At 37.9% G+C, this 27954-nt stretch overlaps 3 protein-coding genes across 10 annotated transcripts; 1 reads left to right on the forward strand and 2 right to left on the reverse strand.

Moving 5' to 3' along the window:
• Nucleotides 1–55: 55 nt before the first annotated feature.
• LOC126776057 (39S ribosomal protein L9, mitochondrial) lies at nucleotides 56–2263 on the reverse strand. Its single transcript, XM_050498325.1, has 5 exons — nucleotides 2083–2263; nucleotides 1547–1706; nucleotides 1294–1463; nucleotides 863–1063; nucleotides 56–275 (listed from the first exon to the last, which is right to left on the reverse strand). The coding sequence occupies exons 1-5, from the start codon at nucleotides 2152–2154 to the stop codon at nucleotides 117–119; spliced, it is 762 nt and encodes a 253-aa protein (XP_050354282.1). The 5' UTR covers nucleotides 2155–2263; the 3' UTR covers nucleotides 56–116.
• A 397-nt stretch (nucleotides 2264–2660) lies between these two features.
• LOC126776050 (pre-mRNA-processing factor 39) lies at nucleotides 2661–10026 on the forward strand. Of its 4 annotated transcripts, XM_050498316.1 has the most exons (17): nucleotides 2685–2877; nucleotides 2949–3012; nucleotides 3289–3494; nucleotides 3832–4032; nucleotides 4654–4794; nucleotides 5006–5143; nucleotides 5712–5873; nucleotides 6118–6243; nucleotides 6770–6896; nucleotides 6997–7144; nucleotides 7299–7446; nucleotides 7529–7639; nucleotides 7737–7901; nucleotides 8137–8357; nucleotides 8503–8771; nucleotides 8902–9100; nucleotides 9204–10026. In XM_050498316.1, the coding sequence occupies exons 1-17, from the start codon at nucleotides 2848–2850 to the stop codon at nucleotides 9424–9426; spliced, it is 2679 nt and encodes an 892-aa protein (XP_050354273.1). In that variant the 5' UTR covers nucleotides 2685–2847; the 3' UTR covers nucleotides 9427–10026. The 4 variants fall into 4 exon arrangements, with proteins under 4 accessions (XP_050354271.1, XP_050354272.1, XP_050354273.1 ...); XM_050498314.1 differs by having other exon boundaries at nucleotides 2661–2877; nucleotides 2949–3494; XM_050498315.1 differs by having other exon boundaries at nucleotides 2661–2877; nucleotides 2949–3494; nucleotides 3895–4032.
• Nucleotides 10027–10036: 10 nt separating this feature from the next.
• On the reverse strand, nucleotides 10037–27944 carry LOC126776049 (AT-rich interactive domain-containing protein 4A-like). 5 transcript variants are annotated; one of them, XM_050498313.1, is made up of 26 exons: nucleotides 27803–27944; nucleotides 27499–27555; nucleotides 27307–27417; nucleotides 26860–27016; nucleotides 26486–26651; nucleotides 25603–25821; nucleotides 25286–25448; nucleotides 24898–25035; nucleotides 19180–19307; nucleotides 18892–19048; nucleotides 18586–18743; nucleotides 18198–18457; nucleotides 17995–18079; nucleotides 17695–17811; nucleotides 17413–17515; nucleotides 16770–16913; nucleotides 16463–16505; nucleotides 16282–16377; nucleotides 14333–16199; nucleotides 13850–14061; nucleotides 13518–13724; nucleotides 12755–12920; nucleotides 12019–12122; nucleotides 11675–11803; nucleotides 10666–10806; nucleotides 10037–10527 (listed from the first exon to the last, which is right to left on the reverse strand). In XM_050498313.1, exons 2-26 carry the CDS (start codon nucleotides 27499–27501, stop codon nucleotides 10496–10498), a joined length of 5106 nt encoding a protein of 1701 aa, XP_050354270.1. In that variant the 5' UTR covers nucleotides 27502–27555; nucleotides 27803–27944; the 3' UTR covers nucleotides 10037–10495. The 5 variants fall into 5 exon arrangements, with proteins under 5 accessions (XP_050354270.1, XP_050354269.1, XP_050354268.1 ...); XM_050498312.1 differs by having other exon boundaries at nucleotides 12755–12923; nucleotides 13518–13706; nucleotides 16282–16389; XM_050498311.1 differs by having other exon boundaries at nucleotides 10038–10527; nucleotides 12755–12923.
• Between the last annotated feature and the right edge of the window lie 10 nt (nucleotides 27945–27954).

Raw genomic sequence — 27954 nt, forward strand, 5'->3', positions numbered from 1 at the left:
TAGAAATCTAAATATAAATTTTTATTGTATCATTGTCTTCAATAAAAGAAATAAAAATATTTAAGCTATTTTATTGATTTGTAAATTATGTTAATTGACTGCCAATCTATATATTACTATTTAGGTAGTGGCAGGTTTTCTAAAACAGAAGCTTGTTCTGGAATAAGAGCTTCAAAGGGCTTCTTCCAGTGATCTTTAACCCATGGTAATCTCTCCAAGCCTGTGGCCCAATGGTGAATTCTGCACCTCACATTGACTTCCTCTTTATTATTAATCTGAAACATTGTTTTTGTGTAGACAACCACCAGTCACCAATCACCAGCAAGTGATTGAATTTTTATGGTAGTTTTAAGCACAATGATGATACAAAGTTTTAGCTATCTTATATAGTATTAATCAATTAAATCACTTTTTCTTACTTTTCTTTTTGTCATATGAATTATGACTATATATTTTTTTAAACTAAGCATGATTGAATTTGCTGTTAAATTTTGTTGACTGAAGGTCTGTTTCTACTTTTAGCTTTATAAAATTTGCTAAGAATGTAATCCCACACTAGCAGTGAGAAATAGCCAGAATGAACAACTGTATGTGATTTCAAGTGGAACAACACAGTCAACCTCCTAAATTTGGACTGTTTCCGAGAATTCCTTGACAGATAATTCCAATTGGCTGTTCCAGGATTTGAACACAGACTTTCGGATTCTAAGAACCTTATTAGCTTGCCATCAGAATATTGAGCTTTGGCTTACTATTCTAAGCACATGTTACATTTTTCTTTCAATTTAATAACAAGAAAAAATCGAAAACAATATTATAATAGTGTATTGTTAATTTGTATAGTAAAGCAAATGTAACTTACTTTAACAGTCACATAAAATTCTTTCTCCTGTAAAGATAGGTCTGGTCCCTTTATTGTGACGGGTGGCATTATTATAGCATGTTCAGGTACAACATAGCATGCTTTTCGGAAGCTTGCCCTAATGTGCCAAGGTTGTAATGTCCATGGTTCTGTTTTACTCATTATTATTTGTAATACAAGACGTGATAAACATCCCATTGTCTGAGTGGAAGAAAATTAAGATTTACATTTATTTGGTTATAGACACAAATAAAATTAATCTGGTTTAAATTAAAATATACATAGATAATTAATTAATCAATATGACTTCTACATGTAAATAATGAGACATTTTCTACTTTATTCACTACAACTGCTAAAATTGAATTTAAAGCTTGGCATCAAATTTGTAATTATAAAAAAACTCATTTTCTTTCAGAGTTTAAACTCACTCTCTGGACATATGGGGAACTGTATTTAGATGCCTCTTTTGGTTTACTTTCATCAACTTGATATTTTTCCAAATTCTCTGGATTAGCATATACAGCTAGACCCGGTAGAAGAAAATCTCTATAAGCTATTGTTGGACGTAGTGTGAGCACATCACCCTGGTTACCCACACCTGAAAAATAATTTATCAGCATTATCTAGTAGCCATACTAAACAAATTAATGTATAATAATTAATAAACAAAAGCATTTTTACCATCAACAAATTGATTCAAAATTATTTTTAAATCTGGCTTCTTCGTCACACTCTTGTCTTCAATTAAATCATAAACAAAATGTCTGGCTCGTAGTTTTGATGGTTTACCACCTTTTTTATGTAATGGAGGGGGCCATTTTCTTTTTAATACAAATGTATTCTGCAAAGGTATAAAAAAATTTTTTTCAGTGCGAAAATTATGACCAGAGCAGCAAGATTGGATAAGCCACCTATTTCTGTATAGCAATTTGACAGTCTTCACTTTAAGTTAAGAAAACAAATGAATTAGAATATTTATTAATATAGAAATATTTTTTATACCAATATATTATTTTTAATATAAGTAATGTTTTATTTTTCTCAGCAAATACAATTAATAGAATCAATAGCAATTTTATGGATCATATATTTGGCTTTACACGTTACTTGATGTTCTGTTTATTGAATGATAATATATTAAGACATCTTGTGAATTTTATGTCCACAGGGATATCGTGGATAACGTAATGAGTAGTTCAATAATAAAAGAGAAATACCCGTGTCTGCTGATGTAGTAAATTTGGCCCTGTGGCTATTGTTTTAGATAAGGCTAATCGTACACCAAACATGCTGTTGTATTATTATTTTCTGTTATAGGCTAAAATAAAATCATCTAAATAATAATATGAAAACAATAAGATTTTCAATGAATTAGGTTAGTTTTAACTTCAAACTTCAAAGTTATAAGGTATTATTTTGAAGTTTTATACATACAAAGTTGCCACCTTTTTAAACAATTTAACAATTATGAATACATTAATGATATAAATCAAAAGGTATTTTAAATAAAAAAAGAACATATTTTATATATTAATGTAATAGTAAATTTAGTAATATTATTTATATATTAATATTTTAAAAAAAGATGACTTCGATATGATTTTATTTATGCCTAACTCGGTATCAGTAATTACAAGTACGATCAAAATATTTTATGTACTAAAAAAATGTATATAATCATATGTGCCAGGTGTAATTTTATAAGTAAATACATAAATTTTGCCCTAGCTTAGTTATTATGTTTTTTAAGACGCTTCTTTTTTTGTTTATGTAACCTGTGCATTGTCTATGGCAGGCTAACGAGTTAAAACCATAGGTTATAACATTATTAAAATTCCCGACTCTCATATCTATAAAAGTAGAAAGGTAGCGATTATAAGTTTAATTTGCGTTTAAGTTACTTTTAAAGTTTTTTTGTTGATTTTTAAGTGCAATTAACGTGTCTAAGGTTGATATAAGCTCTTATAATACTTTAAAAAATAATGGACGATGAAGCCAGCTCTGATTTACAGGTATGTATGAGAAGAGGTTAGATTTCGGTTGCATATTTTATAAGTATAATAAATTATTTACATTGTTTTAGAAATGTTTATCAGACGGCCAAATGGATACCGACGAAGGTCCACTAATCAATGAAAATTCAAATGGTTTGTCACATTTATTGACTGACGGGGAATTCAGTGTTGACGCTGTGGTTGTTGACGAGTCGTCTGCGTCGAATCAAGCTTTTCTTAACGCGGTAGAACTGTCGGCGGGCAGCGTTGGCGATTACTTAGATAATAATACGGTGGGCTTTAACACCGATTCTTTCGATGTCGGCGACAATGCTGTCAACTACCCCAGCGATTCTTTGAATAACGTGCTGTCTGACGGAGACACTCGTTTGAGTGATACGTTCAAAACTACCTCTGATACTGATTTAGATCTCTCAGAGGCTCCGAAGACTGAAAATGAACCACAGAGTGAGCCAGATTTAATTAATGAGATAGAAAGTGAAGCAATATCTGCTTCTTCAGAAGATGTGATAAAACATAACGACATTACCATGGAGACGACGCAAGATAATAATGACGAATTAACAAATGATATCCCTGAGAAAGTCAATTCATCTGGAGTTAAAAAATCCAAGGTATGATTGTTTTTTATTTATTTATTGTACTTCTATAATTTAGATTTATTAACTAGTCAAATATCATATGGTTTGTTAAATTATATTTAAGACAAACAGAATATTAAATGTCTAACAATACATTTAATATTCTTCCATGTGTAGAAATTATGGCCACATGACTTTTATCCAAGGAAAAGTAGTCACTTTAAAAGTAAAGGGTAATCTTTGAAGAGGAAATCTTAAAGGTACATTAACATACATGTTTCTTTGCCTATGAATAGGTAAGTCGTGAGAACTTATTATCAATTATTTGTTCCCAAAATTCATTTATTGACAGAAATATATTTATTTTTAGCTTATAGAAAAAAAATATTTAGAAGATAAAATTCTATGCAATAATAAATTACCTGATATGCAGGAAAATGTTACAACAGGGAAAGAAGTTCAAATAGGAAATGATAGTGCAACTTCCAAAATAGACATTGATGAAAAAACTGAAGAAAAACCACAACCCACCAAATTACAACCTGATATTGAGAAAGAGGAAAATATAAAGGTATTTAAAAACACAATCAGAAAATCCATGCTTACAATAATTGCTTTTATTTTTATGAGAAGAGAAGACTAGAGAAAAATGGGAGACTGGAACAAATCTCAAACTCTGATCTATAATGATACCTTTAAATCTTCATTTTAGGTATTTTTTATTTTCACTTCACTTCTTCATCTAGCTACTGCAACTGTACACCAGATGCAGGCAAAATGCATTCAATATTCTGTTAAAGAAGTAACATGAATAAATAATATAGTTTTTATAAAATACTTTTATTACTTTGGTGGATATGTCGCAAGATTATTTTCAGTATTAACATCACTAATGACATTACAGTTGCATGTTTTGTCAAACGCCTTAATTTCATAGAATATTACAGACAGAGACAGATGTATAAAATATTCTTGTATTGTGAGGTATGTTTCGTTATTGACACCTAAGGAAGTCTCAAGGGTCAATATTGTGATTATCTATAATGCCTATGATATTATATACTCACATCATTAAATCAATATATCATTTATACAAAATTGTTTTTTAGTAAATAGCTGGAAAATATATTTTCATAGAGATATACTAAAAAAAAAAGTTAAGGAATATGGTAGTAGTAATATTTATTTTAAGGTGGGTGGTGCTGAAGAAACAGAAGTAGTGTCTGAAGATGAACTACCAGCTGTTCAGAAACCAAGTGTAAAAGATGCTGAGAATGTCTCTGATGACGAGTTACCTGGTCCCAAACCTGCAGAATTACCTGCTGATACAGAGGTTTTTTATTTTCTTCATATGATATATTTTATTCTTTTTGCTTCATTCATTTGAAACAATTTCTCAAATGTTAATATGATGAAAAAGATACAATAGAGTTAATATGTTTTATTTAAATATATCTACTATAATATAGTATATATTGGAAGAGAAAATATAAATCTGTATTGTGTGTAAGGATTGTCACATTCATTCAATATTTTATGCGCAGGTGGTTTCTGAAGATGAACTGCCAGCATCAAAGAAGGAATCTCGAAAACGAAAAACTGGAGAAGAAAGAGATGGTTACGATCCTGGTTCTCCAACTTCTGAGGGTGAATCAGCTGGAAAAAAACAGGCTGTAGCTAAGGTACTAGACATATATTTCCAACTACTTCAAATCTAAATAAAAAAAGTAGACAGTAAACTGGAATGGAATTCAGAATTGTAAACAAAACTTGTGTGTTGTTTGTGGAAATAATAGAAAAACAAAACTAAAAAATGGTCTAGAGTCTAGACCAATGAGGCAGTGACTCTAGACTCTAGTGGCTAGATATAAAACCGCAGATCACGAGGTAGGTCCTCGTTTTGCGGTTCACACCGCATTAAAAAAGTTTTGGATTTATCTGTTGAATAATCTCTGTAGCAGCACTAAACTTAAAAATTAATACATAAGCGAAAAACACGTAAAGCCGTTGTTTCTGCGGATGAACTCTTTCCGGTCGTGTCGGATTGCTGTCCCATCAGATAATGAGAGTGAGACAATAGTGCATATGTGCAGTACAATATGTCATTTGCCAATCTCTCGAGATTTTTCACCATGGCCGAAATCGTTCACGAGGACATCTTATTTAAAAATATGTAATGTTTCGAAATTATTGTAAAAACATATATATGTAAAAATATAAATATATGTAAAATACATGTCTTTTTTGCAGAATGGCGAAAGCAAACCGGTGCCTTCTGAAAAAAGGTCATCAGTAGATGAAAAACCGAAAAAGAAAGCTCTTCCAGAACTTGACAAATACTGGAAGGTTGTCAATGATGACCCGACAGATTTTACGGGATGGACATATTTGCTGCAGTATGTGGATCAAGAAGTAAGTAAACTACTATTATCCTTATTGTAACTAGTGTATACTGAATACCATGTCATTTTATGAATAATTCATATGGTTTATAATTTACAAAATGATGACACCATTTGCTAATCTTATTGCTTTATGAAGCGATGAGAACTGAATTAAATGTAGATAGGCAAGGGCCAGCTGACGTGCTATGGTCGCGACTCGTGTAAGTGTGAAGGTTATCGAGGTGCTTAAACCACCTCCCCCCCTTTCACAGAGCGACGTGGAGGCGGCGCGGGAGGCGTACGACGCCTTCTTGTCGCACTACCCCTACTGCTACGGCTACTGGCGCAAGTACGCTGACTATGAAAAGCGTAAAGGAAGTAAAAAGAAGTGTCTCGAGGTGAGTGCCGATACTGTACGAATCGTAATAATATATTTAAGTTATATGGTGAGTTATATAAGGATTAATCGATGATGTTCATTATCAATGTGTCAAACATAACACTTGGATTTTGAATTGTTTTTAGTCCTAACCGGTATTGTGCAACTGTTTTTTTTCCCAACAGCGCTTCGAGGCCCGCGATGTTCGTAAGGCAAAGGCGTCAGTACGCACCGGAGAGCGTTGTAACCGTCGCGTAGATATAGTTCTAGTGTTTAATCGCTCGTGGTGCATATGTTGTGATCCAGTGCATACATTTATCATAATATGACCTGTACACGCTCATGTATTGTAATGTTGTTATTGTATTGAAGTGCGTTCTGTCGGGTACCCGAGTGTAATGTAAGCGGGAGCGGCGGCGCGGCGGCGGCGGCGGGGACGGCGCGCTCGCTATTCGTAATTACATGAAACATATACAATGCTATTCAATTATTCCCTTGCTTCGCGGAGCCCCCGCGGCCCGAGCCTGATGGTTAGCGTGTTGCAGGTGTTGGAAAGGGGGCTTAAAGCTATCCCGCTATCGGTCGACCTTTGGATTCACTATCTCAATCACGTTAAGTCTACGAGGACCGAAGACCACGTCTACATCAGATCGCAGTACGAGCGGGCCATAGGTAAGAAGCGTATCGAAATATTGCGAGCATATTATATATTACGCATTATATATTTATTATATGAAATATATTTCTTACTACTTCACTTGTGGACATTCAGAGGCTTGCGGTCTGGAGTTTCGCTCGGATCGTCTATGGGAGTCGTACATCAAGTGGGAAGCGGAGAATGGTTCTGCCCTGCAAGTCACAAACATCTACGATAGATTGCTATCTACGCCAACTCTCGGATACACTTCGCATTTCGACAAGTAAGTAATATAGTTACTTGTAAGTAAGGATTTATTTTTTATTTACTCTCTGTGTTTGTTTATTGTGTAAAAAGTATTATCTGACATAAAAAAATAACATCGGGTGAAATTCGTAATTTAAAGAATCAAAAATGATAAGCGTCATCAATATCAGCTTCCAGGAGCACGTGATGTCGGAGCCGGTGTCGGGGGCAGTGTCCCGCGCGGAGCTCGTGCGCCTGCGCGGGGAGGTTCGTGACTCCGCGCCTACGCAGCCCCCCCTCGACCTGCCGCCCGGGGAGGACGAACCGCTCGATCACGTCGTAAGTCTATCCCTCCATTGTAAGTTAGTGTTTGTCGTTTTTAATAGTTATTCGATAATCATATATTGTACGTTTTTGACAGGCTTCCGAAGAAGAGGCGCAGGCGATAAAGGAACGTATCATTGCCGCGCGAAGGAAAATACACAAAGCGACCGGTGAGGAGGTCGCCGCCAGGTGGACGTTCGAGGAAGGGGTGGGGATATATTATATATTTTAGTTATTTGACATGCTTTCTGTTGATTTTACTGAACGTCGATAATTATTAATTTGTAATCTTTATTAACATTTAGATAAAGCGTCCATATTTCCATGTGAAGCCATTAGAAAGATGTCAGTTGAAAAATTGGAAAGCATACCTAGAATGGGAGAAGCAAAATGGTTCACTCAAGAGAGCATTAGTACTACATGAGCGCTGCTTGATTGCATGTGCTCTTTATGAAGAATTTTGGATGCGGGTTAGTAAATAGCTTAACTTAAAAATAATTAGAAGTAAGTTATTAAGTTAATTTAAATTTGTGATCAAAGTGACATGTATATTATGACCGTGCGGCCGTACCATCAAGCATCTAAGACATTATGCTCCTTTTACCTGTACTTACATTAGCCCACTCTCCATACACACTGGAATATGGCAATAATAGTAAAACTGTTTAGCAGTAGAATAACTAAACATAACTCTATTTTGCACAGTTAATAAAGTTCCTTGAAGAGCGTATTCCGTCCGACCCCGAGCTGGTGGCCGTGGAACGCGAAGTGCTGGAGCGTGCGTGCGGCGTGCACCACCTAGACAAACCGGACCTGCACATGCACTGGGCGCAGTTTGAGGAGGCCCAGGGGAACCCCGGTCGCGCCGCTGAAATACTCGAGCGTATAGAGAAGACCTGCCCTAACCTTGTGCAGATTCAATACAGGTACGTTTTTGCATGCTACTTCCGGATATATCCTGATATATATATTACTTTCTAATATAAAATTGCTTTATCTATATTTTAATATAAATTATGTCGTCAATTTAAAATATAAATTTAGAATTCAGTTATTTTTTTTTATGTACAGGCGAATAAACCTAGAACGTCGTCGGGGTGACTACGAGAAGTGCATCCAGTTATACGAAGGTTACATATCGTCAGCTAAGAATAAATCGGTAGCTTCGGCAATGGCGATTAAATACGCACGATTCCTGTTTCACGTGAAGCAAGATAAACCCGCCGCCAGAAAAGCTCTCAATGACGCGATTGCAAAGGATCCCTTGAACGCTCGGTTGCATATGCAGCGCTTGGATTTAGCTCTACATACGCCCGACACGCCTTACGAAGAACTCGAAGGTCGGTTAAAAACATTCATCTTGCCACTCAAAATAGTCACTATTTACATTTCATGTAAAGTATAGCTTTATTCGAAATAAGTCGCTTTCGAGTCGGTAAAGTAATGTCACTATCTGTATCCGTGTAATAGAGTTGGTGATGAGCTACGAGAAGCAGGAGGGCGCGGAGGTGGAGACGTGCGCGGCGCTGGCGGTGCGGCGCCGCGAGCTGGCCGAGGAGCTCGGGCCCGTGGCGGCCGCGCGCGCCGCGCACCTGCACGCGCGCGCCGCGCACAAGCATCTGCGCAAGCGCGCGCGCGCCAACAAGCACGACGCGCCGCCGCACCACCAGTAACTATCTTGCCTGTTTCACTATTTTATCATATATACGGTTTAGTAATAACAAAGTGAGATTTATGTAATGCTTTGTACTGATGTTCAAAAAAAATTAAAGGGTCTCGACGGATGGTTCCAAGAAGAAAGAAAGCTGCACGACGACGCCGAGCACGGCTACCACGAGCAGTACCAGTACGTACTATCAGACTCAGGCGGCGACCGCTCAATCGTACGACCAGTCGTACGCGCAGCCCTACACTCCGCCTTGGGGCTACCAGCAGCCGCCGGGCCCCTACCAGCACCATCCGCATCCCTGGCCGCAGTATCCTAACTACTACTAGCGACACCAAACATTACGAACTTTGTTGTTTCTAGCGATTACACTTGAGTGTATGTTTCATTACGCCACCGTATTTTAAATCTTTATTAATGACTTAATCATAAGTATGAAAGTTTACTTAAATTGTAAACACAAATATTATTTGAATATATGGAATGGTTATTTCTATATTTGTATTTGCAATATCCTGTCTCGGTTTACCATAAACTTGATACTTTGGTGTCTGAAAATGTGACCGTATTCGCTAGTACCGCTGATTACATTCATCATATGATTTATAAATGACGTACGGAAGATTTTGATGAATGCTTTAGTCACTTGCTAACTCGTACGATTGTACGATGGTTTTTTTTATCTGTACCCAGCACACTTTATATTAAATGTATAATATAAATGCTCGGCGCTAATTTCCTAAATTAAATGAATACGAAATTATCGTAGTCGCGGTAAAAGATATAATAGGTAATTAAAATGATAATAGGGAGATATTATAATGTTTTTCGAAAAAATACTTTTCTAATTTGCTAATTACACGAATTATTTTAAAATAAGCTATATGTGTCACGTGTTATAGATTCCAAATAAAACATGAATGAAATTATTATATAACTTTTATTTAACACCTCTCAAATAATGTTCTTGTTATAAAAAGGCTTATGCTATTGAAAGACGCATTGAAAAAGTATTTACAATTTTAACTTTAAATACATAAAATTCGACAACATTTAATTATAATTCAAAATTACTATTGATTTTATAATTTATATATCTTAACTAAATTTTAATTATAATAATCTTAGAATATAAATGCACTAAGTTTATATTATCGCGCACTTCACTATTTTTTATAAATAGAATAGATTTTATCTTTCACTTGTTTATAATTCATGTATATATTTAAACTTTTATAACTGTTAATGTTCTTATTGTTCCAGTTTAAACACTATACAGTTTATAACATTATTTGTAGCGAATGTTAGCGTCCATTCTACAACGAATAAACTTAGATCATCCATACCGGATCTAACTAGAGATCAAATCTGCATCATGCAGATTTACAGCAATCTCCATCACAAGCAAGCAGCTTTCGCTGCTTTGATAGCTAAAACAAAAAATATTGAGTTACCTTAAGTTTTATATAAAGAATAATATTAATAAAATTATTAATCAAACAAAAAAATTTGAAGGCTCCGTTTTTTTTAAGGAAAAATTATTTTTTATTGTAAATTATAAATATTACCCTCTCGTTCCTTGCGCCGAAGTTTCTTACGGCGGCGATCTATGGCAGCCAATTCAGCCTTCACGGAGTGGTATGCTTTCCGCAGATCAGCCAGCCGCGACGTCAGCACATTGATACGTGTTTGACAATCCCATGATGGGTCTACAATTTAGAAATAATATAATATAGTGGTATGAAATGTTTGTAGTGTCATTCAGTAACAGTCTGTAAATGTCCCACTGCTGGGCTAAGGCCTCCTCTCCCTTTTTGAGGAGAAGGTTTGGAGCTTATTCCACCACGCTGCTCCAATGTGGATTGGTGGAATACACATATGGCAGAATTTTGGTGAAATTAGACACATTCAGGTTTCCTCAAGATGTTTTCCTTCACCGAAAAGCACGAGATAAATTAAAAACAGAAATGCACATGAAAATTCAGAGGTGCTTGTCTTGGGTTTGATTCACGCGTTTTTACCACTGGGCCATCTCGGCCATTCATAAAATAATAATCGTTTTTATAATATTTTTATATTAACTTTTATTCTATCTCTAGATCATACCAGCCTTACAAGTAGTAGAAATATTAGCAAATTTATAAAGAAAATGCTTTGGCTTTATAAAAGAAGGAAGTGAAATATTAAAATTATAATATAATATAGGCCTCTGCATCTTTGACAGATGATTTAAGCAGCATCGCGAAGGCATTGCATATTTATTCAGTTTTGTGATATTAAATCACAAAACAGTTATTATAATAGTTTAGAACAAACCAAATCGAAGCTTTTTAGAATAGCTTAGATATTGTTATATTTAACATCATTGAGTTGACGAAATTATGGAGTTTGAGCTATTAAGTAATTCACTAGGAACTCCAGACCATTTTATAGATTGCCAACTAATATCGCATAACGAGGCGCTTGTTGGCATGTGCATGTAGACATGTTTTTATGCTTGTCCTGCGCGTGTGGTGCGTGCTGCTCGTCCGTGTCCCGGCGAGCGCGAACGCTCGCTGGCTGCGGGAACACACTCACCGAGGTCAACGTAGAAATTGTACTTGAGCGCGTGCGGTGCGTGCTGCTCGTCCGTGTCCCGGCGGGCGCGGCGCGCGCGTGTGCGTCCCGCGCCCGAAGACTCCGACGCCTTGCGCGACCGGCCGCTGGCTGCAGGAAAACAAACTCATTGTTAATTCACTCGCTATAGTTAGACAGTCGTCCAATGCTAGAGACGGTTAACTTTTTTTTTCTTTTATTCATCATATTATGGAACCATGACTTTATAAATTAATGAAAGCATAACTTTGCCCATACTTGATACGTTGTATGTGTTTAAGTCGTCCGAATCAGAACAGATTAAAAATTGTACTCTCTTAACATACCATGCGGCTTGTCGATATCGAGAGCACAAACATCTTGTGCGTGATTGTCTTCTTCGTCTTCCTTTCTATCCGATGGACTGTCCCTTTCTGATATTCGCCTCTCTCTGTAAAAAATGAACATTAAAAAATGAACATGAAAAATTATCATATCTAAAAAGACTCAATATTATTGTGTAACGAACGAAATTTTAATTTTTTTTTCAGCCTTTTGCCGTCCACTGCTGGACTCCCCCATAGAACGCCAACCATCCCGAACCTACCACCTTTTTTAAATCATCGGTCCATCTTGTCACAGGGCGTCTTACACTACGTTTGCCTAAGCGTGGTCTCCACTCTAACACGTGTCGGCTCCATCGGCCATCAATGCGCCTGGAGACATAACCAGCCCACTTCCACTTCAGCGAGCTAATTCTACGCGCGATGTCGGTGACTTTAGTTCTCTGGCGAATGTCTTCATTTCGAATTCTATCTGCTAGAGAAACCCCAAGCATCGCGCATTCCATTGCTCGCTGAGCGACCCTAAATTTGTGGACAAGTCCTACGGTAAGTGTCCACGTTTCGGCACCGTAAGTCATTACAGGTAGGACGCACTAATTGAAGATCCTGGTCTTAAGCGACTGTGGGATCGACGATTCAAAAATATGAGGTAACCATCCCGAATGCCGCCCAGCAAAAGAATACGAAATTTTAATACAATATAAAAAAACAATTTCTACACAAAGAAATGGTAAGCAACCTATGCGGCGAGAGGTCGAGGCTGCTGTCGGGCGTGGTGGGCGGCGTGTTGTCGAGCAGCGCGCGGCGGCGCGACCAGTCGTCGTCCCCCGCACCGCCCGCGCCCCCCGCGCCGCCCGCGCCTCCCTCGCCCGCCTCCGCCGCCCCCACCGAACCGCGACGTTCTTCTGCTTTATAGTACAGTTAAAAACATACGTTATTCGGGAAGAGTTACGAACACTTAGGAATATCACAGTACATTAAGTGTGTGAACTGCTGGACTAAGTTCTCTTCTCCCTTTGAGAAAAAATTGTGGGTTGGATACACATGTAGCAGAGTTTCAGTAAAATTAGACACATGCAGGTTTCTTCACAATTTTTTTTCACCGCCGAGCACGAAATAATTAAATAAGAAAACACAAATTAAGCACATTAAAATTTAGTGGTACTTGCCTGGGTTTGAACCTGCGACCATTGATTCACGCGTTCAAACCACTGGCCCATCTCGGATATACTAATAACATCGTGAACTGATCACGAAAAAAAATTTGAAAAGTACCATCACCTCAGAAGTTTGGGAAAGTTAATTTTTCATAATTTCTTGATAGGAATTCAGTTTGACGATGAACGTTTAATTAAATTGAGTTGAATAAAGAAAGGGTTGAATAAAAAACCGAAAAGATATTGCACGTGTCTGATGGATTCTACTTCACGTATCCACGAAATTGCAATGATATTATAACAAGATGAAGTTGGAGGTCGTCATAATAGAGTGAAAAAGCTTACCTTTATGGTTATGCGTGCTGTGCGAGTGCGCGTGCTGCGGCGCGCACGCGAAGGGCAGGTGGTGCGCGCGCGCGGGCGGCGCGGGCTCGGCGTCGGGCGCCGGCGAGCCCGGGATGGTCTCCTCGCACAGCAGCAGCGACACGCAGCCGTCGTCCTCCGCGCCCGCAGTGCTCACGCGCACCCCGCCCGCTACCACAACGTTGGCGCCTAGGTATTGCTTTGCTTTAGTAGACCGATGTCGGTCATCGAAATCGATATTTTGATGTTTTTAAGTTAAACTCATTTATTAAACTTTAACAGTAGTAAAATGTAACTCATAAAATATAACTCACTATGTTTTCGTTCATTCTTACAAGCGTCTTCGAGCATGAGCAGAGATTCTCCGGCGCTCCATTCTCCCGGAGATTTCCCGGCATGTAAAGCTCTCGCTGCGGCAGTTTGAGTTCTTCCAGCAATGACCGCCACGGTTGTGCCATTACTGCTGCCTCCACTGTTACCACTCCCACTGCCCCACTCGTCCACGGCCAGTTTGTCAATTATCAACCTTTATTGTCGAAAACAATTAAAATTGTATGATATATTTTTTGGTACACGTTCATTTTACATCAAAAATAAAAGTTATGATAGAAAATTGTAGAAGAAATTAATTATACTTGTTGACATTAAGGTTGTGTACTATGTAAATTGACATTTATAATAATTATAGTTGAACGAGAGTAAAAATGCGTAAGAGTAATGAAAACGTAACTATTTAAGAACATCAATTCATATTTGAAAAACAAAAAACATTTCTTATACATGGTTATGTACAATACCTTCTGTCCGAATCATCAGAATCACTTGATTCGCTGCGATCTTCTGGCGGGAAAGGCGGCAGCGGAATGCTGGCCGCCGCTACAGATTGATTGATCTGACTGGATAACTTCTGTATGGTATCACTTAAAACTTTGTTTTTCCCAGGTGCACTAAGTGGCAAGTCAGCTACACTTTTTCTTCTTTCTAATATATTTAGAGGGCTTTGTAACCTTGGCGGTGTTGGTTCTTTAGGTTTCACCTTCTTAACGTCCGATATATCACGTTTCACGTCCGTTAAATTAGAAGGTTCCCCAAATATGGAATCGATAGCTTCAGCTGGACTATAGCGTCGAACGGGGTCGAGCTTAGTCAAAGGTTTTAGCAAGTCCGGTTTACTCGAAGGTCGTTTTGTTTCCACAGTGGTAGGTGACAATTTTTCATCAGTTTTGATATCTTTCTTTGGCGTGTCCGGTCGATCTTCCACGGGCGGTGGGGACATTGACAATCTCTTAGCACTATTTATTGCTTTGAGAAGTTTTTCAGCAATTTTTGGTCCCTCTGATTGTAATAGAAATGCAGGTGGTGGTTCAGGTAAAACATCGATTCGGGCGGGACTGTCGGGCTCTGATTTATCTTCCTCTGTATCGATTAATGGGCTAGAAGGTGGCTCCATTTTTGTTATAGTGATATCAGGAGCAGGGTCTAATTTTTCGATTCTTATTTTTGGCGGCTCTTTATCTTTAGGTTCTACGTTTGGAAGTGGAATCTCCATAACATTTTCTTCGATAGCCTTTTCATTATTTTCGCACTGAACAATTTTCTCATCTTCAATGATTTGCTCATCCTTTTCCACTTCAACATCTTTGGTGGTGGCGATAGTCACAGAAGGATTTACAATGGGAGGTTCTAGTTTTATTTTTGGCGGAGGAGTGGAAGGAGGCACTGGTATGGATTCCAAGGGAGGTATTTCATTGAGAATAGCTATTGCATTATTAACTTCTTTCGTTAAATCAGGATTTTTCGGTTGTTCTATCACTGGTTCTGGAGATTTTTCTTTTTCTATAGTTTGCAAAATTGGACTTGTTTCCCTTTTTTCTTCTTTAATTACTTCCTCGGGCTCATCTTCAGATGACTGTTCATCATCAGCTGGACTATCCGGTGAATCATCTATTAGTTGCCGAAGTTTCGAAACCTTACTTTTTTTCGAATATGTCTCTTGATTTTTAGCTGGTGTAAATCCTTCGAATATTGGTCCAGAACTACCTTCACCCGGAAGGGAGTCGTCATCGAGAGAGAACAGGCCATCTTTAGAGTCATCTTCAGGACTCTGTCTTCCTGGTATATCTCGAGTTGATCCAAAATCTCTGAACGGCGATAGCGACGGAGATCTGAAAGAGGATGCTCGTGGTCTCAATGGGTCTTCAGATATTTCTTCGCTTAATGATTTGGACAGAGTTGACGTATATTTGCTGGGAGAAATGTCATCAAATATACGATGAGTTCTTTTCTTTTTTTCGTCATGCAGTTCCAACTCAAAGGGTTCCGGTTCTTTAAATTCATAGACGTCCTCTGGTTGTTTATCAGGTCGTGAAGGTTCAGATGGTTGGCTGGTGGAAAGTACAGGACTCATAATAGCGTCTTTTTGCGTAATTTCTGTTTTAATAGTTTCATCTGCTTCTTGTTTTACCGAATGTAGTCCTTTGAGTTCAGATCTGATTTCGTTAAGATCGTAATCGCGTCCTTGATGCTGATGCCCCGAGACAGCTGTGCGTGGCTTCTTTGGTGGCGAAGTCGCTAGCGGTGTAGATACAGTTCTTACTGGACGTTTTCTTGGTTTGCTCGAGCTACTGCTGTCACTTGATTTTTGATCTTTCGATCGAGATTGATCTAAGGAAACAAGATCATTTAAATCGTTATAATAAAAAGTCAAGTATCCTATAAACGAATTACAATACCAAAGTTTGCTTACTTTTAACGTTTGCTTTATCATCCGACTTTTTCGGAGGTCTCTTGACACTTCTGTCACTATCAGAGTCACTATCGGTGTCGGATCGGGCTGATGATTCTGAAATCAGCACTAATAATAGCAATATCGCTTTAGAATACGATTAAATTTAAAGTGCAAATTAAATATATGAATAAAGAAATACCTTCCGTTCTTTTACTCCTCACTCGTCTGTTTAGATTTGTCATCTGTAACAAATTAATTTTATAGTTTTTGGAGTTTCGTAGTTAAATAATAACTCAACCTTCTCAAGTTAATAGAATTGTCTAATTGTCGTTTAACATTTTTAATTGCAGCAGTCGTATTTTTTCGAATACAGTATCTACATAAACCCTTTAAAATCGGCATGTAATGCAATAATTTGTTATTTCGTTGACATGAAATGAAATGCGAAACTTGAAAACGCTTAAGTACAATCGATTCAGCGAGTGCCGGGCGGTGCGGCAGCGTACCTTCTTGTTGCGCGCCTCGTGCTGCGTGACGTTGAGCGCGATCCGCTCCGGCTTGATCCACTCGTCGTAGCGCGTGTTCCAGCCCGTGTAGTGCACGCGCAGCCCGTCCGCCGACACCTCGATCACCTTCGCCTCGTACGTCACCTCCACGTTCAAAAGTATTCATTTAATAAGCATAGCCTCGTCACGGGCGCATACTGATTGTTTACAAACTAGCTGTTGTAGAGCGACGTCGTCGCGGGTCGTTTGTACGATAATCGAGCAAAATACAAACAAATAATTCTAGTAAAGGAAGGCGGACGAGTAAGTGGGCCACCTGATGGTAAGTGGTCACCAACGCCCATAGACATTGGCATTGTAAGAAATGTTAACCGTCGCTTACATCACCAATGCGCCACCAACCTTTGGAACTAGAAGTTATGTCCCTTGTGCCTGTAATTACACTGGCTCACTCACCCTTCAAACCGAAACACAACAATACCAAGTACTGCTGTTTTGCGGTAGAATATCTGATGAGTGGGTAGTACCTACCTACCCAGACAAGCTTGCACAAAGCTCTACCACCAGAAAACAGTTAATCGATATGAAATTGAATATACTTTTATAATTTTGAAATACGGTAAAAGCGAAGGTAAATATTTACCTTGGATTCTGATTGTGTGGGTCCGTAGTACACCTTTAACTTGTCGCCTACTTGAGCTTCCACATTAGCTCCTCCGGAACGTGTTGATTCGTTCATCGAAGGCCTACGAATAATAAACATAATGGTACAGAAATGTGATACATGAATAATTTACGTTCAGCTTCATTATAACTCCACAGCAGCTTGATACCACTAATTAATATATTTTACCATTTCTATCTTTCTAACTTTTCCAAGCCAAAACCCCAAAACAGGCATTTATTTAAGTATATAATCTCTTACTCTGTAGTTTTTCTTTTCCTAGGTCTCTTGCTACTGTTAGATGCGATGGTGTTGCCGCTGCTCGCAGAGTTGGCGCTTTGACTTCTACGGCCTGGCATTTTCTTTGTTAGTCCACATCTATAAATTAAGAATAGCATTAAGAATAATAAGCCCGAACTAAAAAATAGTGGTGATAAAATAGAAAGTAGGTCAATAGTATATAGTAGGTAAAAATTATGTTATATTTATATATTATATAAAGCCATCGTTCAAGAGAAGTGTATTTTTATGTCAAACTATCATTCATGTTTTCTATGTTACCTTGATGCTCGTCCAGAACTATCACTATCAGTGGAGACGTTGGGCCGACGCGACGGACGCCTGATGCTGCTCGAGCCTTCACTTACTGGAGAATATACACTCAGGTTGATTACAAGGCTTTTGGCTTAAATTATGTAAATAAAAGAAAAGTGCAACTTATTCGTAACAGTAATTAGAAACCATGTTTTCTTTTTAGGACATACGCTTAGAAGACAAAGTTTTCCTCTTAGGTGTGCGTTTCTCATGGGACTCCATCTTGACAGGCGGCAAGCTCCGAGTCTTGGACTGTGAGCGCGGCTTGATGACAGTCTTTTCTTCACTTGTGGTTGAGCTTTTGTCTTTGTCCCTTTCTTTTTCCTTTTCTTTTTCTTTCTCTTTTTCTTTTTCCTTTTCCTTTTCCTTCTCTTTTTCCTTTTCTTTTTCCTTCTCTTTTTCTTTTTCTTTCTCCTTCTCTTTTTCAATTCTTTAAAAAACCATTTCATTTAAATACTATATACTCTTTAGTTAATTTGTAGGATTAATTAAATAACACAAAAAAGACTTATCATCAAACTTAGAAACTTGGCAAAAATATAAATCTGAATCACTTACTTTGGAGTTGTAATAATGAGGGGCTGGTTGTCAGCACTGTCATCCTCGTCGCTAGCGCGCGGCTTCTCTTTCTTCTCTAGCTTCTCTATTTTTTCTTCCTTTTCACTCTTATCACTCTTTTCCGTTTCACTCTTATCGGAGTCTTTGTCTTTAGAACGCTATAACCAATAAATTGATATAAAAACAGTAGACTTAAAGCGAGTTCCAAACGATTAATTTCTTGCTCACCACCACATACAAATTTTTGTTTATCGAGAACAGATATAGCACTGTCAGTATAGTGGAGCTAACCCTTGTGCTCTATACCTGCGCGGGCGGCGCGGCGGGCGCGCCGGCGGCGGGCGGCAGCTTGTCGCGGTCGCGGATGAGCGAGCGGCCGGCGGGCGGCGTGCGCGCGCCGCGCGGGTGCGCCACCAGCGTCACGCCCAGCTTGCGGTAGAAGTCCTCGAAGCTGTGCAGGAATCTGAGCAGGGAGCGGCTTTTAGATACTTATACGTTAAAACTACACTTTATATTATAATTGATGTAACCATCTTTTATGTGTCTCGCGTTTAATTATGAATGGAAAATGTGATAAGAATATATAATACTAACTTTTTGTAAGCCTGTTTGCAAAGATTCGTGATACTTGTTGTGACGGGGTGGAATCCCATCTTATCTGCTATTGTCTTCCATTGATTCTGATTAGTTACTCTATTATAACCACCTAATTTTTGAACTACCTGTGAAATAATAATTAATAGAACCATTAGTTATAATGTGTATGGAGACAATATTTTATAACAAAGTTATGTGGCAACTTCTGATTTTGCATAACTAAACATTCTTGGTGAGGTCGTAAGGATTAGTTTAGCTTGTGCCGGCGGATCATTTAGAGAAACACGTCTTTCCTTCGTAAATGTATATTGGCAACTAACTTAATCGTAAACCAGAATCACCATAAGCCGCCCACCAAAGGACTACTGAAGTCCTTTCAAAATAAGTAAAATCAACAAAATTTATAGGTAATCATGTTTTGAGTTTGCTTCTACAACAATCATTAAGGTATCGGTATATGGTGCGGTCAGAAAGAATTTATACAAAGAACAATAGTAAAATAATAAATGTTAACAACTATATAGCACTAATCTATTTCGATGGGCAACGCACATAGTTTGGTTACGCATCGCTTTGTTATATGATAACCACTCTTTACACTATAGACTCTGGTAAGACCGTCAGGGCCAGGATGCTTGTCGATTATTCGTCCCATAAGCCACTTTCCTGGTGGCAAATTGTCCTGTTTTATGAGGACAATGTCTCCTATCTTGAATTCGTCTTCGCATTTTAACCATTTCGGTCTTTGTTGCAGCCGCGTCAAGTATTCTTTTTGCCATCTTGACCAGAAGTCATTCAGCAGTTTTTGCGTGTATTGCCAACGTGTCGGGTTGCTTATTTTAGCGTTTTTAAGGTTCTCATCAGGAACGGTTAGAGGGGATTCAGTTATCAAAAAATGACCCGGAGTTAATGGTTCCAATGTGCTGTCTTCCTGCGGGCACAGCGGTCTCGAGTTCAAGCACGCTTCAATTCCACAGAGAACCGTCGTAAGCTCTTCATAGGTAAGGTTAGTGTTAAGGATTCTTCGTAAATGGTGCTTAATAGATTTCACACCCGTCTCCCATAAATTTCCAAAATTTCGGGAGTAGACCGGGATGAAGTGCCATTGTGTTCCATCATTAGCAAGTAATTCCCTAATTTCTCCATCAAATTGTAGGCGAGCTTCCCTCCAGGCTTCGACCAGATCTTTGTTAGCACCAACAAAGTTTCTTCCCTGATCACTCCACATGTTTGTACATCTGCCTCTTCGTGCGCAAAATCGTTTAAAGGCACCAATGAATGCAGCTGAAGTCAGATCACCAACCAACTCTAAGTGGATCGACTTCGTGGACATATATACAAAAATAGCTATGTACGCCTTGCCAGTTTGGGCTCCTCTGCCCTTTTTTATTAAAATTTGAACTGGTCCCGCAAAGTCGACACCGGAGTAAAGGAATGGCCGAGCTGGTTTTACCCGAAAACTTGGTAAGTCTCCCATCAATTTTGTTTTTACCCTAGCCCCATGTCTAGCACATATCAAGCATCGATGGATACACTGCTTTACTAAGGACTTCGCGCGGTGTATCCAGTATTTCGATCGCAGGTAAGTGAGCATCAATTGCACTCCTCCATGCAGCGTCTTCAAATGTGCTCCTGCGACCACTAAATAGGTAAGTCTGCTTGCATGACCCAGAATGATTGGGTGCTTCACTTCATTAGCCAGTTCAGAGTTCCTGAGCCGACCTTCAGGATTCCATCTTCGTCAAGGTAAGGATCTAGTGCTTTTAGTTTGCTTTTTTTCTTGACTCTCTTTTTTGTTTTTAACGATTCTATATCTTCTGTAAATTCTTCTTCTTATTGTGTTCTCTTTATACAGGTTTGCATCGATACGTGTAGTTCTTCAGTTGTGATTTTGCTATCTATTCTGTCTTTTAATGTTTTTTGTTTCAGGAATCTTCGGCAGTATGTGATTGTTCTAAGTAGCTCTAATAGTGTATCAAATTCTTCAAATTGTGTAAGTAGTTTCTTCTCTTATTCATTTTTGTTGTAAGTTATTTTAAAATTTTGTATTTTATTATTTTTCCTTTCAACCTCTGTTTGCATAATGTTTGGTTTAGTGAACTGTATCTTCGATTGTTGTAACCAGTCTGGCCCATGCCACCATAATTCACACTTTTTCAGATTTTCTACTAACATCCCCCTGGAACCAACATCAGCTGGATTATCTTGAGTTTGGACGTGATGCCACTGACTGAAGGATACATTGGTTGTAATCTCAACAACTCTGTTTGCCACAAACACCTTCCAGTGGTTTGGATCTCCAAATAACCACGACAGGACAATGGTAGAATCTGTCCAAGCATAAATTTGAGTTGCAGGTATTCTCATTGCTTGACCAACTTGCTTAAGCAATCTTGAGAGTATCAACGCGCCGCAGAGCTCCAAACGAGGTAAGGATATTGTTTTCAACGGAGCCACTCTTGTTCTTGCTGCGATAAGCGTTGTTTAGTTCTTACCGTCTGGGTAAGTCACTCTGCAATATACTACAGCGCTATACTATATACTTGGATGGATGCATCGCTGAATCCATGGAGTTCTATGGACTCTCTGTGGGCGCACGTCGTACCTACCCATCTTTCTATGTAGATTCCATTCACATGTTCAAGGTCAGACCGCAATGTGATCCACTTGCTGGCTATTTTAGAATTCAATGCATCGTCCCAGGTTATCTTTTCAAGCCATAGTTCTTGCATTAATATCTTCGTCAGAACGATGCTAGGCGCAATTCAGCCGAGTGGGTCAAACAACTTTTAGATGTCAGACAGAATGCTTCGCTTCATGATCATTTCATTGATAAAAGGTAAGTTTAAATTGTACTCGAATCTGTCTTTTCCTAAATTCCATTGTACGCCAAGTGCCTTTATTGTTCCATCAATCTTCAATTCCAGATTAGCTTTAGACGATCTATCGCTAGGATCAACTGTTTCCAAGAATTCTTGTCTGTTGGATGACCATTTCTTTAGTTCGAATCCACCCAAATGAAGAAGCGCTCTAAGATCTTGACTATTCTTTATTGCTTGATGCAGACTGTCACTTCATTCAGACATTGCGTCATCTACGTAAAAATCTTCACGCAATATCTTAGCAGCTTCTGGATACCGGTGGCCTTCATCTTATGCCAATTTCATAAGGGTTCTTACGGTGAGATAGGGAGCAGAAGCTGTTCCAAATGTAACAGTCAACAATCTGTAGTCTTTGACTTCTTTAGATTGGTCGTTTCTCCACAAAATTCTTTGATAATCTGTGTCTTCTCGGTCAACCCATATCATACGGTACATTTTCTGGATATCAGCAGCAAAGCAAACGGCGTGAGTTCTCCACCTCATTATCAGGTTTCTCAGATCGTCTTGCAGTACAGGACCCGTCAACAGTTCGTCATTGAGAGAGACACCGTTGGAGCCCTTGCACGAGGCGTCAAATACGACACGAGTCTTCGCGGTTTCTTTATCATTACGAATCACGGCGTGGTGAGGTAAGTAGACTGATTTCTTATTTTTTTTTTCTGTAGGTATTTCTTCGATATGTTTTAGATCTATGTAGTCTTCAATTACCTTCTTGTATTCTTGCTTTAATTCTTTTTTTTGATTGAACCTTCTTTCTAATTGCATTAGTCTCTTCATTGCTATTTCTTTCGTATTTCCTTCTGTTGATTTAGGTTCTTCAATGTTGAATGGTAATTTGACGACATATCTTCCAGATTCATCTCGCTTCTATGTCTTAGTCTTAGTGTAAATCAGATGTATATATCTTCACATAACTGTTCCCTTTGTGTTAGGTTTCTTTTCGTATCTTCATCAACTTCCCATATTGTTTTCAGTAAATCTTCTATATCAACTTCTTGTTTCATGACCGTTAAGGATTGCTCATGCTTCCTGACCTTGATGTCAATTCCACGATTTGGAGATACATATCTTGTGCGCATGGTGTGCCTGGTGTACCTTTGATCAATCCCTTCTTCATAATGTTTACATACTCATTGACACTCAACAGCAGATCGATGTTACAGAAGGCGAAAAATGTTCCGTCTGCCAGTTGAATGCCAGCAAGGTGCGGCCAATCTCTTCTTATTATTGTGCCTGAATGTATGTTAGAGTTCAAGGGCTTCGTCATCACGTAGGCTTTAATAGGTAAAATGAAATTGTTCCAACGTGATAATACATTTACATTTACTTCATGCCTGACCTTCGTGGACTCAAGCCCAGACACGATAAGATACTGCTGTCTTTTTTAGTTTCAGGATCTGAGTTGCCTTCTCACTTATAAAACATGCGAAGAAACAAACATTGAGATCCTGAGTCTATCAGCGCCTTCAATGCAGTAGTGTGTCCACGTTCATTCTTTAAAATTACTACTGCAGTGGCTTATAGTGAAATTGTCTGTTTCCGCCCTGCGTGATAGTGTGACGCAACCATTGCTTGAACTTCCCCTTCTTCTACATTTGCTTGATTGGATGACATCGGTTGATTAGCTACAACATGAGAAGCAGATGCCTCCCCGTAGTTAGGTAGGTGTAGAAGAGTGTGATGACGTCTCTTACATACACGGCATGATGTTGGCAAACGGCACCTAAACACCGAATGTCCAACTCCGAGGCAGTTGAAACAGAGCTTGTTTGTTTTGACATGTTCTCTACGTTCATTTGGTGACATCTTGGTGAATACGTTACAATGGCATAACGTGTGCGCATCTGTACATAAAGCACAACTTCTTTGCCTTGGTCTTTCCGTGGCTGTAACGTGAAGGACTCGTTCCTTGGCAAGCTTCGTAGTAGTGCGGGGGTTGACTAATTCCAATGTTCTGAATTTTGTCTCCAAAAACTTGCGCAGATCCCTCCATGTCGACAAGTCCTGGGAATTCTCTGAGTAGGAATTTTGTTTCCATTCCTTCTGGGATTCTGGGTCCAACTTCTGTGCAACCAGAAATATGATTACTGGACAAGAATCCGTCGACACCTCCAGATTTTCTAGACTCTGTAATACTTTGTTGGTGGTGTCGAGTAGAGATTTCAATTGGGTTGCGGCTTGACTAGTACATTTCTTCTGGGCAAAAAGTCGCTTCAACAATGCGTTCACTATTAGACGTTTGTTCCCATATCGATGGTTCAGCGTTCCCCATGCTTGAATGTAGTTAGCGCTTGTTACTGGATTTTTTTTTTTTTATAGAATAGGAAGGCGGACGAGCATATGGGCCACCTGATGGTATGTGGTCACCAACGCTCTTAGACATTGGCATTGTAAGAAATGTCAACCATCGCTTACATATCCAATGCGCCACCAACCTTGGGAACTAAGATTTTATGTCCCTTGTGCCTGTAATTACACTGGCTCACTCACCCTTCAAACCGGAACACAACAATATCAAGTATTGCTGTTTTGTGGTAGAATATCTGATGAGTGGGTGGTACCTACCCAGACGAGCTTGCACAAAGCTGTAATACCTATACTAAACATATATCTATACTAAACACCTTAGCTACATAAATATACTAATAAATTAAAAGTTTTTTTGTTAAAGGTTTCACCATATAAAATTATTTTATAAGAATCTGCACTTCACAGTTTCACCACCTTTAAATTTATACTATTAACATGTGGGTTGAGGGTGGGTTTAATGTTCTTTTGTTTTATAAAATATTAGGTAGTCATCAGAAATTTTTATATACAGTTATATACTTACTCTAAACAGCCGATACAAATCAATGTCTCTATTGGCGATGGTTGGGTTACGATTGAGTGGAGTCCCTCGATCGTCCATAAACTTGTACAGTTGTGCAACAAAGTGATCCTTTTCTTCACGCGGTTCATCATCAGAACTCTGTTTAACAATATTTTTTATTACTATAAATGTTAGTAAAGTGTTTCAGTTTGAAGATTAATTATTTAATTTATGTACTACCTTCAATATCATACTTATATACATATCTATTCATAGCATTATAATTAAAATTCATTTGTATATAAGAGATTTGGAAAGTCAAATTTATCTTTCATCCCCAATAATAATAGTTTTCAAGGAATAATATTCGAATGATATATCGGTAATCGCAATCGACATGAGCACTCACGTCGTCGGAAGTGTTGCGCGGCTCGTTAAACAGCGAGTCGCGGTCCCAGTGCGGCGGCAGCACGGCGTGGTTGAGGTACTGCAGCGCCGCCTCCACGCCGGACCACTCCAGCGGCGCAGAGCCCTTGCGGAACTCGCGCGCCTCCTTCTTGGGAACCGTGTAACTGAAATTTTATAATAAAATGAATAATAGAATTAAATTCATTTGTGTAAACGATAATATAATACCAATTATATTGTTTTATCCAACGAATAAGCCTTGCGGCTTATCAAATCAAATTGTGTAGTTATTTATAAAAATTTCAAACTTTAACATACTATCTGCCATCTTTGAAGGATCTCACGAGGTAGTCCTCTTTAACTTTGATCTGTGCTGTGGGTGCTACTACAAGTGCGGGGAAGGCGGGCTGATGGGGCCTGCGTCGTTCCGCGCCGCTTGCCGCTTCTACAAGCACCACGCGGCCGACGTGAGGCTCACGTTCTGTGCTGTCTGCTTTCATGCGTCGAGTGGTTCCTTCGCCCTCACTTTCATCAGATCTGATTGTACAAAGTTAATAAACAATAAGAAAGAGTATCATTTTGATGAGTAATTAACAATCATAGAACACTAAGTGTTAAATTATATCATAAGACCTAATTTAATAATCTTTTTTTTTTTTTTTTATAGAATAGGAAGGCGGACGAGCATATGGGCCACCTGATGGTAAGTGGTCACCAACGCTCTTAGACATTAGCATTGTAAGAAATGTCAACCATCGCTTACATATCCAATGCGCCACCAACCTTGGGAACTAAGATTTTATGTCCCTTGTGTCTGTAATTACACTGGCTCACTCACCCTTCAAACCGGAACACAACAATATCAAGTATTGCTGTTTTGCGGTAGAATATCTGATGAGTGGGTGGTACCTACCCAGACGAGCTTGCACGAAGCCCTACCACCAGTAAATTATTAAATTTAGTCTTTATCTAAGTAGATCTTTAAATCAAATCATGATATGGTTTAGTTTACATGTGGATTTTCATGTTTTGTGTTGTTATATTTATGAGTCAAATCTTGCATTTAAATTTTTTAATCAGTTCTGTTCAAGCTCAATTAAGTTGAAATCTTGTACACGATTTTGGTTCTGATCACAATACAATTGAGGCTTGCTCTTAAAGTTTTAATTTTTAATAATTTCACATATTATATATAACATACTGTGCCCTTCCTCTACGACCTCTTCTACCAGCTATAACTGGTGTTGAGAAGTGCTCTGGATGTGTTAGTGGTAATTGATCTAATGTTTCACTTTCATTAAAATGTCTTCCACTCTTCAAACATAATGCAGAGCGTCGTAATGTTGTTATGTCGCCGTCATCAAAAACTAAACAAATAAACATACATTCCTATTAGAAAATAAATAATAACATAGGTAAAATCTACAGGTGGCTGATTAGTCTTAATTAACTTGAATCTTATTTTCTATTAATTTTTAATAAAAATGTTTCATATTATATTGTTTATTAGAGAGAAAATCTTTTGATAGTAACATCAATAATTTATCAACAAGTTGTATTATCTCTAGTACACACCAACAGTGTACTGGCTACAGTCCTGAATCTTTGTAATAACAGCTTCCATTGCTTCTTTTTTAGGGTCCTGCTTTACCTCTACTGTGCTGCCAACTCTTAATGTACCCTTGATGACATCATCATTCACTGTAGTTATGCCACCTGCTTTTAATGTCACCTGAGACATAATTAAGAAAAAACTTATAGAGGCTTCTTTTTATATATAATCAAAAATTATTGATAATTATTTTCAAATATGTTATATAAATGATGATTTCTCTTTTTTTTCCAATCCAATTTTCTGGACCGATTTATTCTATTTCAAAAGAAATTTGTCTTTTAATACATCATATATTACTCATATAATAATAATTGTGACTTAAAAAAATCTAATGTATAATAATAATAGATAGAATATTTGTTTTTTTTAATTTATATAATAAAATAATGAAACATATGCTCTCTTACCTTACATTTAATGTTACGAACAACTTTCTTAATCTTGGCCTCACAGAATGCTCCTTTGTACTTGGCACTCACGTCAGTACCCACTGGTAAAAATGGGGGATCATCACCTTGCTTGTATAAAAATATATGGATTAAAAGAAACATTTATTAGTAATATTTAAAAAAAAATACAATTTGACAAATGTAACTTACCATTCTGAGCTAATTTACAACTATCTTAATTCCTGTTTATTTAACTATTAAAAAAACCTGCAAAAGATAAAATTCACCGTGAAGTTTGATGATGAATCTTTATAACTTTATGTGTAATAGTTATTATTTTTTGTAATATCTATCGTTATGTATGACCTAATAATTAATTAATGAAGTTTCAATCGCATTGAATTGATATTAGGCATGTATTAGTAAATTTTAGACCACATCCAAAAGTGAATGCGCGGTATTAATGGATTTGTGACAAAATATTGTAAGGTTTATTCGACGAAATTTTATTTACCAGAATTAAACACATCTATATTAACTCGGCAATAACATTCATTGTAATAACTAAATACAATAAACACTGTTTAGTTCTTGTAATACAACAATAAGAGCACCATTTTCGTTTCCAAAATGAAAATGACAAGATTGAAGTTGTAACTTGTAGAC

This window comes from Nymphalis io, chromosome 19 (genome assembly GCF_905147045.1).
Source record: "Nymphalis io chromosome 19, ilAglIoxx1.1, whole genome shotgun sequence".
Classification (NCBI taxonomy): domain Eukaryota; kingdom Metazoa; phylum Arthropoda; class Insecta; order Lepidoptera; family Nymphalidae; genus Nymphalis; species Nymphalis io.